This window comes from Cervus elaphus, chromosome 7, assembly GCF_910594005.1.
Source record: "Cervus elaphus chromosome 7, mCerEla1.1, whole genome shotgun sequence".
Taxonomy (NCBI): domain Eukaryota; kingdom Metazoa; phylum Chordata; class Mammalia; order Artiodactyla; family Cervidae; genus Cervus; species Cervus elaphus.
The window spans coordinates 26,066,039-26,077,602 of NC_057821.1; the positions used below are offsets into that span (position 1 = coordinate 26,066,039).

Sequence of the window (11,564 nt, forward strand, 5' to 3'; positions counted from 1 at the left end):
TTCTTTGCACCAAAGTCTAGTCTATCAATTGCTGTGTTCATATTGTGTCTTTTTTCCCAGACACACTTTTTCTATTTTTTGGATTTAAATATATTAAAAAAATCTTTACAAGGTAAGTCAGAAAGAGAAAAACAAGTATAGTATATTAACACATACATATGGAATCTAGAAAAATGATATGATGAACCTATTTGTAGGGAAAGAATGAAGACACATTCTCTCAGGGAATGGATTTGTGTTCCAATCACATTTTAAGCTCACTGATGCAGATGGCCTGGGCAAGGACAGTTTCATACATTTCATAGTTTTTCCAAAAAGTAATGTGCAATGCAATGTATGGACTTAGTAATTGCAGAGTGGAAAGACTGAGGCAATGAACCTAAATAATTTTCAAGGGCAAAATGACTCCAAGTCAAGTCACATACATTCCCAAGAGTGAGACCTTCGACACACTGAGGACAGCCAGAGAATCTCATCTGTTGATCCACCCCCACTACAAGGACTTCCACTGGGAAACAGTAAGTCTAGAGGAGAATATGGTCCATTATTTCATCTATGCTGTTCCTCCAGAGATTTCTCTCTTGTAAGCTTATGTTTTCCTTTGCCAGGAGGGGTGAGGGGCAGGAGCTGAGGATACTGATCAGTTATTTCCAGGGCAAATAGGGATGCACAGAGATTCAGTGAGCCTGACTTAGGCTTATCTGCCTAGGAGCATCCTGGAGCCATATTCACTCTATTGTTCCATACATGCCATGTCAGGAAAAGTCTACATGGTTTTCTATCAGAGATTCACGTAAGACACGAAGCAAACTACAGCTGTGTTCTTAAATATGTCTGTGGTTTCTACATCCATCCACTTCCCCATTGTTTCTAACCCTAAATAAGGACAAAGTATTTGGTCCTTCTCAGATACCTGCTTTATTGTCTTATTTTAATGTTTTCCTAACAAACATATTTCTTTTCCTACCTAGATAATTCTTATCTCTTCAAGTGTGAGAGGGGGAGAAGAAAGTTTTTCTTATCACCACTAATTCTTTAAGAATTAAAAGTTCTGAAAACTAATTTTGACTGTTGGTACTTTAGAGATTCAAAATTCCTTTTTCCCAACTTCTTTCTCTGTTAAAATTTTTAAAGTGATATTAAAATAAGTATCACTTCACTTCTTGGTTTTTGTATTTTTGTTTCAACAAATCTGCACCAAAGGCAGAGATTATATATTACCCTCATTGATGTCTGAATTTGGGGGTGGGTGGCAGTGTCTAAGGATGGAAAAAAAAGGAAGACAGAAATATTAACTCCAGTTAAGACAGCAAAATATTATCAGTCTCTACAAGCTGCTCCTGTGTTATTGGGCATGAAACATAATCTGGGAAATGAGGTTCAAAGGGCCTGAAGCAGAAGAGGCCATGGTTCTAATCAGCTCTGAGATGAAAGATGGGAAAAAGTCAGTAAAGACCTCATAAAGGTTTTTATTTCTTCCATGGATATATTAGTTTAGGGTCATTGGTGGATTAGGTAGCTGGGTGGGATATCTCAGGGATCCCATAATAGGTGACAATTGAGAAAAGAAAAAATTAGGTCAGGGGGAGAATCCCAAATGTATGTGAGCTTTGAGATGATACAGCACCTTAAGTCTCAGAGAAGAAGTATGAGGAGGAGGGTAGGAGGAGAGAAGGTACATGACAGACTTTGCCAGAAAATAGTTCTAGGTCATCTAGCAAGTCCATTTTTTTCTGTTCTCATAGATGGACAGTGCACCTGCAACAGAAAAGACATGAGATGAGTGGGCTCCAGGGGGCTCCTGTGCCATTGTCATGCTGTTTCTCAATTCAGCAACTTTCAACCACATTTGTGTCCACAGCCTCCTCCCACTTTCCATTGTCTGTACTACATCCCCAGATCTAACAGATCTGGATTCTTACCTTCCTTCTGGAGTGTGGCTCACAACGGCCCCTGGTGTCTGGAGGGGCCACCTGAACGCAGACCTCGGATGATGAGGACGGTGCCAACCACGATGCCCACGAGGCCCACGGTCAACCCCAGGGCACAGACTACAGTCTCTGTTAGCTCTGACATAGGGGCTGGAATCTCAGGTTCTGTGAAAGTGAAGTTGTGGAACTCAGAATACAGAACGTTTCTGTGCATGTGTGTGAGATGGGGCGAGGAAGGGTTGGCTCCACAGACTTGGGGAATGGGACTTAAGAGAGTGGGGTCTATCATTAGAAACCCTTGGAATGTGAAGTTTAGGGGCATGAGGTTTAGCAGATAACAGGCAGGGGGTGTTCTGGACTTGACAGACAGAGAAAAGAATGTTCCAAAAGGGACTCGTACATACCCCAGTGTTTTAGCAGTGGCTTATCCAGGCCCCAGTGTTCCACTTTGCAGTCATAAACATCATCATCAGAAGGGAGGAAGGTGAGGTAACTGATCTTGGAGAAGGAATGATCATCCTTGGAGAGGAAGCTGGTCTCAGAAACACCCTCTATCACTGAGTGCCCATTCCTCAGCCATGTGATGCTGATCACAGGAGGAAAGATGTTGTCCACGTGACAGATGAGGGTGTTGGGCTGGCCCAGCATCACGGGAGACTTGGAAAACACAGTCACCTCAGGAACCTCTATAGTGAGGAAACAGCACAGATGTGAAATGGGAATAGCTCTGCCCTGATTCTGCACTGCCTCCTGGGGGGGCCTTCCCACCAACGGTTGCCAGTCTGATAGAGGAGGAGCTCTTGCTTCTGTTCTGTTTGGGAGGCACCATATGTTGCTTCTGCTTTACCCCTGTCCCCCTGTTTTTGATGACCTGCCTGTCAAGTGGGAGGTCTGTGGGACCTCTTCATGAAATATTCAAAGATTGCATTATGGAAGTTGGGATCTTTCTATCATATGGAAATATGTGAGATGAAAGAAGGCAGAGGATGAGGCTTCAGCTATTACCATGAGAAAATATGTGACTCCTTGGAAAGGAGAGAGTTTTATAAAGTGGTGAAGGGTATCTATCCCTAGGGGAAAAAGGGAGTGAGGCCTGGTATGAAAGGGTAGATTAATAAAGAGAGGCAGAATGGTGAACACATACTGTTGGTAGCAGCGGTAGAGTTGGAATCTTGAATCATGATCTCCAAATTATGTTTCACCGTAGCTATGTTTCTCAGTGCACCCTGAGGGTCAAAACTTGTAAATTTACTAAACTCAGGCAGACGCCAGACAGTCTCCTTCTTTTCCAGGTCCACGTAGAACTCTTCGTCTCCATCAAATTCATGGGTATAGTGGCCAGAGGGACCATATGAGTGGTAGACGTTTATGCCATAGGCGCCAATGTGGTCAGCTGAGTCAGAGTGAGGAGCAAGAAAGGGAAAAATAGAGAAAAGATCCTCATTAAGCAAGTGAAAGAAGAAATTGACTATCAAACACTGTGGGCTTCATTTGTGGCGCAGTTTCTAGACAAAATTCCCAGTACCTGCTCCTTCTTTGCTCTGTGTTGATAGTTGTCTAGTTAGTTAAAAAGCCTTGAAACAAAGCCTCCTTATCTTTGCAATGAATCTTGACTCCTTTTTCAGACAGGAATATATGTAATATCCTTTTCATCTGGTACTTGTCCTGAGCTACCAACTGTTGCTGAAGAACATCACTCTACTGTGTCAATTGGAACTAATTCACTTTTACAGTTTTAGCCTCAGCTGGATCCACGGTACTTCTCAGCAGTGGTCCTTCTGCTTTCCTGTACCATTTCTTTCCATCACTAATCTGTGTACCCTCTAGGGGACAGAAATCACGTCTTTTCGTCTTTGAATCCCCAAAATTTAGCTTGCTGTGTGCTTGAAAATGTGTATTAAACGTCAATTGTTATTCTTGAGAATTACAGAGATTTGGGGGAAGACTGACAGACATAGGTAGCAGAACTATACGGAAGTCAGAATCAGCAGTGACAAGAGCTGCATTATGACTTGTGAGCCTTACGCATTGTTGCTTTTGTGAGTGCCTCATTTTATAAAAATATTAACAATGTATTTTATAGCCATATGATACAAAGACAAACATAATTCAGCTTGGATTAAAATTTAAAGCATCTCCCCCTACTCTAAAGTTTGTTTTTCTTATAATTTTTAAAGAAACAGTTTTTATGAGCCCTACAAGCAATGCAGGCCCTTGGCACTGTGCCCACTGTGCCTAATGTGTAAATCAAGCCTGACAAGGATGCTCTGGTGCGATGAGGCAGAGAGGAAAATTGGAAATGCTCTGGAGAAGCAGGTGAAACTTGCACTACCATACAAAATTAAAGTGGGTAGCTGCCGTGCTTAATAAAGTTGTTGAAGGTGAGAGTAACCTTTCTTTCACCTCCCCTTTAAACCATTTGGCTTTTCTACTTTGGTTTTTACAAACCCACTTTTTCTGTCTATGAAACAACATAGATATGAGCCAGGGATGGATCCTGGAAGGAAAGGAAGATGAAGAAATGTATGAAGAGAGGGTGGAAAGAGGGGGACAGCAAGGCAGAGGGTCCTAAGGGACCATGTAATTAACTTGTGTTTGCCCAGTTTCCCTATATAGGTCTTCATTACATGAGTTGAAAGATAGGCAATTTGGGCTGACGAATTGAGAATAATATAATTTAAATCTCCAAATTTTCCTTCATAAAGTTCTTAACGTTAAAATAAAGGTAAATATATTCTCTACTTTGTTTTAGAAAAATATGAACTTATACTTGTAATAGTAATAATTTAAAAATAAGAACAATCATTGATATTTATGTGTCTTCATTACTTGGAAAGCATTTCTACATGCCTTTTTTTATTTGATTATTTGTGAGGTGACACAAATGAAGTAACTGAGATTAAGTGAGAACCATGTAATAAAATGCTTTGTCTAAAGACACTCAGCTGGGCTTGCTCACCTACCTGTGCCAGAATGCCAGCACAGAAATGTATGTAGATCTGAGACCAAGTAAAGGTTACCCTTCTTCATAGCCACACAGTATTCATAATTCATGGAACTATATACCCCAATATAAACTTTAGGAGAAATAAAGAAAAAGCTTCAAAAGTTATTCAGAAAATTTGGGAGCAATAGCTCATGAAATTTTTTGTAACAAAACATCTACTTGTGAAAACATCTTTGAGACAATTGTGAATGAATGCCCTAGAGCCCTCCAGAACATATTCACTGTATCCAATATCAGAAACAGACTATGCAACAGCACAGGTAACAAAGATAGTGGGTCTGGACTCTGATTTCCTGAAGGTGCAATGACGGTAACTTTTAGATTTGCTTAATATTGAGAATGCTTCCAGGAGACTCTATTTCTAGGCCAATTCCCCCCCAACCCCCACCCCTCCAATTCCCTGCTCCCCAACTTCAGTCTCCATATCCCTCAACCGTGCACTCACCCACAATGTCTTCACTCCCAGAGGGATTCATCATGGTGGTCAGGGCGAGGGCCCCCAGAATCAGGGCTCTGTTCAGGATCATCCTGTTCTCAAGGTGGTCTCAGCAGTTGCTGTTCTGAGTTGCAGAGCAATGATGTGGGCTGAGTTGAGAGGGAATTCTAAAGATACCCAAGCCACACTCTGTCAGGTTAGGTTTTGGCCAATCAGAAAAATCCTCTATGATGACACCTCAGTTGCCACGTGAAGACTTTGTACTAAGAGGCCTGGAAGGGACTGGGAAATCCCCAAGTTCTGGTGCAGGCTCTGGTCAGAGGGGACTTGAGGGATTTTTCTATGAAAGGAAGGAGAGTATTAAATCAGAGTCTTCTCATATATGCGTGTATGCCTGCTGGTGATGAGGGGTGGGGATTTCTGAGCAGCCTCATGGGTAGATGAAGATACAGCTAATTTGATGTCCAACGGGATATTCTGGGCTACAGTTTCCAAAAAATCTTCCCTGAGTTGGTCCTCCTCCCTCGCAGGTCCCATTCCTTCCCCTTTTCATGGACTCTGTATGTAGGTTAATGTCTTTCTGTTTGTTTCCATAGTGCATATGGAATTCTCTAAATACTGAGTTGATCCAAGTGATTTCTGCCAAGTGGTAGGCAAGGAATACCTTTGCCTTTTCTACCTGTAGAAATCCAGTTGAGTAAATTATTCTCATGCTCTCAAAAACTCCAGTATTTGCACTCAGGGGAATAAAAAGACTCATAAGGTCATATAGTGCTGCGTAAAGTAACTGCATGATCTTTCATTTGAATTTTTCGCCTGCCTTGAGTGTTCTTTATGTTCTAAGTTTTGGTGAACCTACCCATATTTAAAGGAATTTGGGGATCATTGATTACATTAAAGGACATTCTGGTTGACTTGCTGTGTAATTAAATATGTCAACTCAAATATTGAGGGTAGAATTCAGGGAATTGTCCTGACTTAGAAAATTAGTTTTTATCCTTTACTCTATATTTTAGTATTATTTATCCTGCCACGTTAAAACTCCAGATATTTGTGAGAGACTAATGACCGAACTAAAGTCAAAAACAATTTTTAGAGGGGGAAACTTATTTTTTCAAAATAGTTGATGTTTGTGTGTGTGTGTGTTATGGAAGCCACAGGTTAATGGGGGTTCCATTTGGAATCAATCACCCTGTTCTTACTAGATGTTCCTCAGTTTCTCAGCACTGTCTTAACTCACAGTGGCAAAGACTATAAAGAAGAGTGAGACAGAAAAAGCCCTGGTGTCTAGAGCTGCTTGTAATTAGGTCTTGTTGTTGCCAGGTGCTGGCCTGCTACTCACAACTAGGTTTTGGTGTTTTCTTGTTGAACATACGCAGTGTTGTACAACTACATCAGACAGCCATTCTGTGACCAGGATGGATCAAAACAGAAAACAAGGCCCCTCAGAAATCATGTCTCAACACAGACTAAATATGAACAGTGTCCAAATCATGAAAATGACCAAGCATACTTCTGTCCTAGATAGTGTGAATGACCTCTGCTTCTTTACTAATTACAGCTTTTGCCTCAGTACCTTCTAGGTAAGAGTTACTTAGATGCCTGATTATAGAATTATCCCACCCCACCACCTATTATAACTCTTGACAGAATCTAGTTGAGAACAAAGTCACTGTTTCTTAAATTGTCCTCAAAATCACCAACACAAGCTTAAATCCTATAGTAGTTTAAGGGTCAGTTTCATGTATTGCCAAGGCTATGTTCCTCAGTTATTCACTCAAATACTTATCTAGGTATTGTTCTGAAGACATCCTGTACATGTGATTAAAGTCCATAATCAGTTGACATTAGGTAAGAGAGGTTATTCTAGATAATCTGGGTGAGCCTGGGCCAGTAAGTTGAAAAATCTCAAGAACAGAGCTAGATTTCCCTGAGGGAAAAGAGATTCCACTGTGGGCTGCAGCATCAGCCTGTGCTGAGAGTTCCAGCCTGTGCTGAGAATTCCAGCCTGCCTTTCCTGACAATAGCCTACCTTATGGTCTTGCACTTCCCTAGTTCACCCTCAGTTCAGTTCAGTTCAGTTGCTCAGTCATGTCCGACTCTTTGCAGCCCCACAGACTGCAGCTCACCAGGCTTCCCTGTCCATCGCCAACTCCTGAAGCTTGCTCAAACTCATGTCCATCAAGTCAGTGATGCCATCCAAACATATCTTCCTCTGTTGTCCCCTTCTCCTCCTGCCTTCAATCTTTCCCAGCATCAGGGTCTTTTCCATTGAGTCGGTTCTTTGCATGAGTCAGTTCACCCTCACATTGTGTAAACTAATTCCTTGCAATAATTCTCTTAGTAGATCTCTCCAAAAAATTCTGCTTCTTTGATTCCAACATCATCACACGAAGATACCCCATGATTCTCCATGATAAGTTTATGAGCAATAAAACCAACTTGTTTATCCATGGATGTATTTCTGATGGACTTTGACTGAAGACATTAACAACACTTCATTATATTGTTGTGAGGAACATGTATATACTGCACCTGGAATGAAAACTTCCCAGGGCTTTTTAACTATACTTGTCATACATAATATTAATATCATCTCCATTTGACAAGGAGGACACTGAATTTCAGAAAAGTGGAAATATTTGCCCAAGGTCACACAACTGATGAGTGCAGAGCTGAAAAGTGACAAGGGCAAAAAATGAGTCTCTGTGAAGGGAGGGAGGGGTCACCTGTATGACCTCAGAATACAATGTCCTAACATAATTAGGATAGATATTTGACCCTATAGTGGTTTTATCATTCTTTTTAGTCTCTTCTGTTATGGATGGATCAGGAGAAATTTTCAGGTTCTACTTGAAATATGCTCTTTTTACCACACAGCATCCTCCTTTCTATGCAGTAAATAACATCTCTCTCTCCCTCTCTTCTTTTTTTTCTGTATCCAGACTTACCTGCTTGATATTTTATAGAAATCACTTATGATTTAGCAAATGGTCAGAAGTTTTCTTGATGGTCCATCAGAATTTCACCTACTAATATTATAGTTTAAAAATACAACTCAAATTAGGAAGTTAGGACGTTAAACCTCAGGATCAGAATTGTATCTTGGGTGGGAAGTTGAAGACCAGTCTGAGATCTCACATTCTGTGGGATGCAGAGGAAGTCCAAACAAGGCAATGTCATTCACTAAAAGAAGATGGGCTCTCTGCCTTTAACTTAACTCTGTATTTTCTTTCTCTGCTATGACACAATGAATTTTGTTCTACTTGCTTCTGTCTTCAGGTCATAATTTTAACATAAAGTAAAATTATTAGTGAATTAGACTCAGATAGAGGAATGGTATACCACTATGACAAAAACCCATTGCCACCTTTGTCTAAGAGGAAAATAAAAGACCTTTTCATAAATTATTGGTGGAAATAAAAATTGCACTTGAAAATATTAATTTTGTCCAATAAATGTCCTAAAAATTTCCTGCTGTGGATTTAATACCTAAAATTGGCAATGTAAATGGAATGTGTCATTGTAACTTACATCTTTGGTCTCCCTCTAAGAAATTACTTAGGTAGAACTCATGTTACTTCTAATTAACATTTATAACATTCTCTAAGAAGCTGTGTATTTTGAAATTCTTCAGTTCTGACTTTCAACTGTTTTGTCCTGATCCAGCCCTAGTTATTACGATTAGTGAAATTTTACTAAAAATCTCAACCTCTACTATCTTGCAGTAAAAATGTGTCACAGTAACAACAGAGTTCAGAGTAGTAAGGTAAAAAAGAAGATGGGCTTTGCAATCAAATGAATAAGTATTCAATAATGGTTTTGATTTTATTACCTGTCATCTTGGGCAAGTGACTCAAAATATAGCCTTAGGGTATTTTATAATAAAAATGGGATGAAAACTATTACATGATAGTTAATATGGATAAAATGAAATAAATATATACAAATAATAAGGTTTAAATACAGTCCAGTGCCTGGAACATAGCAAGTATTCTCAAATGAGAACCACTATATAGTATTGGAGATATCAAGGGACATTTTCATGCCAGGATGGGCACAATAAGGGACAAAAATGGCAAGAACCTAACAGAAGCAGAAGAGATTAAGAAGGTACCAAGAATATATAGAACTATACAAAAAAAAGTCTTAATGACCCAGATAACCATGATAGTGTGGTCATTCACCTAGGGCCAGACAACCTTGAGTGTGAAGTGAAGTGGGCCTTCGGAAGCATTACCATGAACAAAGCTAGTTGAGGTAATGAAATTCCAGCTGAGCTATTTCAAATCCTAAAAGTTGATGCTGTTAAAGTGCTGCACTCAATATGTTAGCAAATTTGGAAAACTCAGCAGTGGCCACGGGACTGGAAAATATCAGTTTTCATTTCAACCCCAAAGGAAGGCAATGCCAAAGAATGTTCAAACTGCCACACAGTTGCACTCATTTCACATGCAAGCAAGCTTTTGCTCAAATTCTTTTAAGCTAGGCTTCAACAAGTGTTTCCCAGGTGTTGGTAATGGTAAAGAACCCACCTGCCAACATAAGAGACATAAGAGAAGCCAGTTTGATTCCTGGGTTGAGAAATCCCCTGGAGTAGGAAATGGCAACCCACTCCAGTATTCTTGCCTGGAGAATCCCCATGGACAGAGAATCGTGGCTACAGTTCATGGGGTCACAAAGAGTCGGACATCACTGAAGTGACTTAGCATACAGCACAGCACAGACTTCAACAGTATGTGAACTGAGAACTTCCAGATATACAAGCTGGGTTTAGAAAAGGCAGAGGAACCAGAGATCAAATTGCCAACATCTGTTGGATCACAGAAAAAGCAAAGGAATTCCAGAAAAACATTTACTTCTGCTTCATTGACTACACTAAAGCCTTTGACTGTGTGAATCACAACAAACTGTGGAAAATTCTTAAAGAGATGGGAATACCAGACCACCCTACCTGTCTCCTGAGAAACCTGTTTGCAGGTCAAGAAGCAATAATCAGAACCAGACATGGAACAACTGACTGATATGGCAAGTTATATATTGTTTCCCTGCTTATTTAATTTATATGCAGAGTACATAATGCGAAGTGCAGGGCTGGTTGAGTTACAAGCTGGAATCAAGATTGCCAGGAGAATATCAACAACCTCAGATATGCAGATAATACCACTCTAATAGCAGAAAAGGAAGAGGAACTAAAGAACCTCTTGATGAGAGTTAAAGAGGAGAGTGAAAAAGCTGGCTTAAAACTCAACATTCAAAAAATCTAAGATCATGGCATCCAGTCCCATCACTTCATGGCAAATAGAAGGGGAGAAAGTGGAAGCTGTGACAGATTTTATTTTCTTGGGCTCCAAAATCACTGCACACAGTGACTGCAGCCATGAAATTAAAAGACACTTGCTTCTTGGAAGAAAAGCTATGACAAACTTAGACAGTGTATTAAAAAGCATAGACATCACTTTCAGCAAAGGTCTGGACAAAGATAAAGGTCTCGATAGTCAAAGCTATAGTTTTTCTAGTAGTCATTAAGGATGTGAGAGATGGACCATAAAGAAGGCTGAGAGCTGAAGAATTGATGCTTTTGAACTGTGGTGTTGGAGAAGACTCTTGAGAGTCCCTTGGACTGCAAGGAGATCAAACCAGTCAATCCCAAAGGAAATCAATCCTGAATTTTCACTGGAAGGACTGATGCTGAAGCTGAAGCTCCAGTATTTTGGCCACCTGAACTGAAGAGCTGACTGATATGGAGAAGACCCTGATGCTGGGAAAGATTGAAGGCAGGAGGAGAAGGAGACGACAGAGGATGAGATGGTTAAATAGAATTACTGACTCAATGGACATGAGTTTCAGCAAACTCCAGAAGATTGTGAAGGACAGGGAAGACTGGTGTGCTGTAGTCCGTGGGGGTAGCAAAGAGTTGGACAGGACTTAGCAGCTGAACAACAGCTCCTTGTATGTTGAAATGATAGTATTTTGCATGTATTGGATTAAAGTATATTATTACAATAAAAGAGACAACTTAGAATTAGCATAAGATTCAGTTCAGTTCAGTTGCTCAGTCATGTCTGACTCTTTGTGACCCCATGGACTGCTGCATGCCAGGCTTCTTTGTCCATCACCAGCTCCTGGAGCTTACTCAAACTCATGTCCATTGAGTTGGTGATGCCATCCAGCCATCTCACCTTCTGTT

The 11,564-nt window shown here is 40.4% G+C and overlaps 1 protein-coding gene across 1 annotated transcript; it reads right to left on the reverse strand.

Annotated features, from left to right (window-relative positions):
• Positions 1-1,449: 1,449 nt before the first annotated feature.
• On the reverse strand, positions 1,450-5,553 carry LOC122697210 (SLA class II histocompatibility antigen, DQ haplotype D alpha chain-like). The gene is made up of 5 exons (XM_043907740.1): positions 5,384-5,553; positions 3,076-3,324; positions 2,336-2,617; positions 1,923-2,096; positions 1,450-1,758 (listed from the first exon to the last, which is right to left on the reverse strand). Exons 1-4 carry the CDS (start codon positions 5,463-5,465, stop codon positions 1,942-1,944), a joined length of 768 nt encoding a protein of 255 aa, XP_043763675.1. The 5' UTR covers positions 5,466-5,553; the 3' UTR covers positions 1,450-1,758; positions 1,923-1,941.
• Between the last annotated feature and the right edge of the window lie 6,011 nt (positions 5,554-11,564).

Coding starts and splice junctions, on each gene's coding strand:
- LOC122697210 (XM_043907740.1), bottom strand. CDS start 5,465: ATGATCCTGAACAGAGCCCTGATTCTGGGGGCCCTCGCCCTGACCACC. Junction 3,325..5,383: donor TGGGAGTGAAGACATTGTGG/GTGAGTGCACGG, acceptor ACTCTGACTCAG/CTGACCACATTGGCGCCTAT. Junction 2,618..3,075: donor CTCTACCGCTGCTACCAACA/GTATGTGTTCAC, acceptor TCCTCACTATAG/AGGTTCCTGAGGTGACTGTG.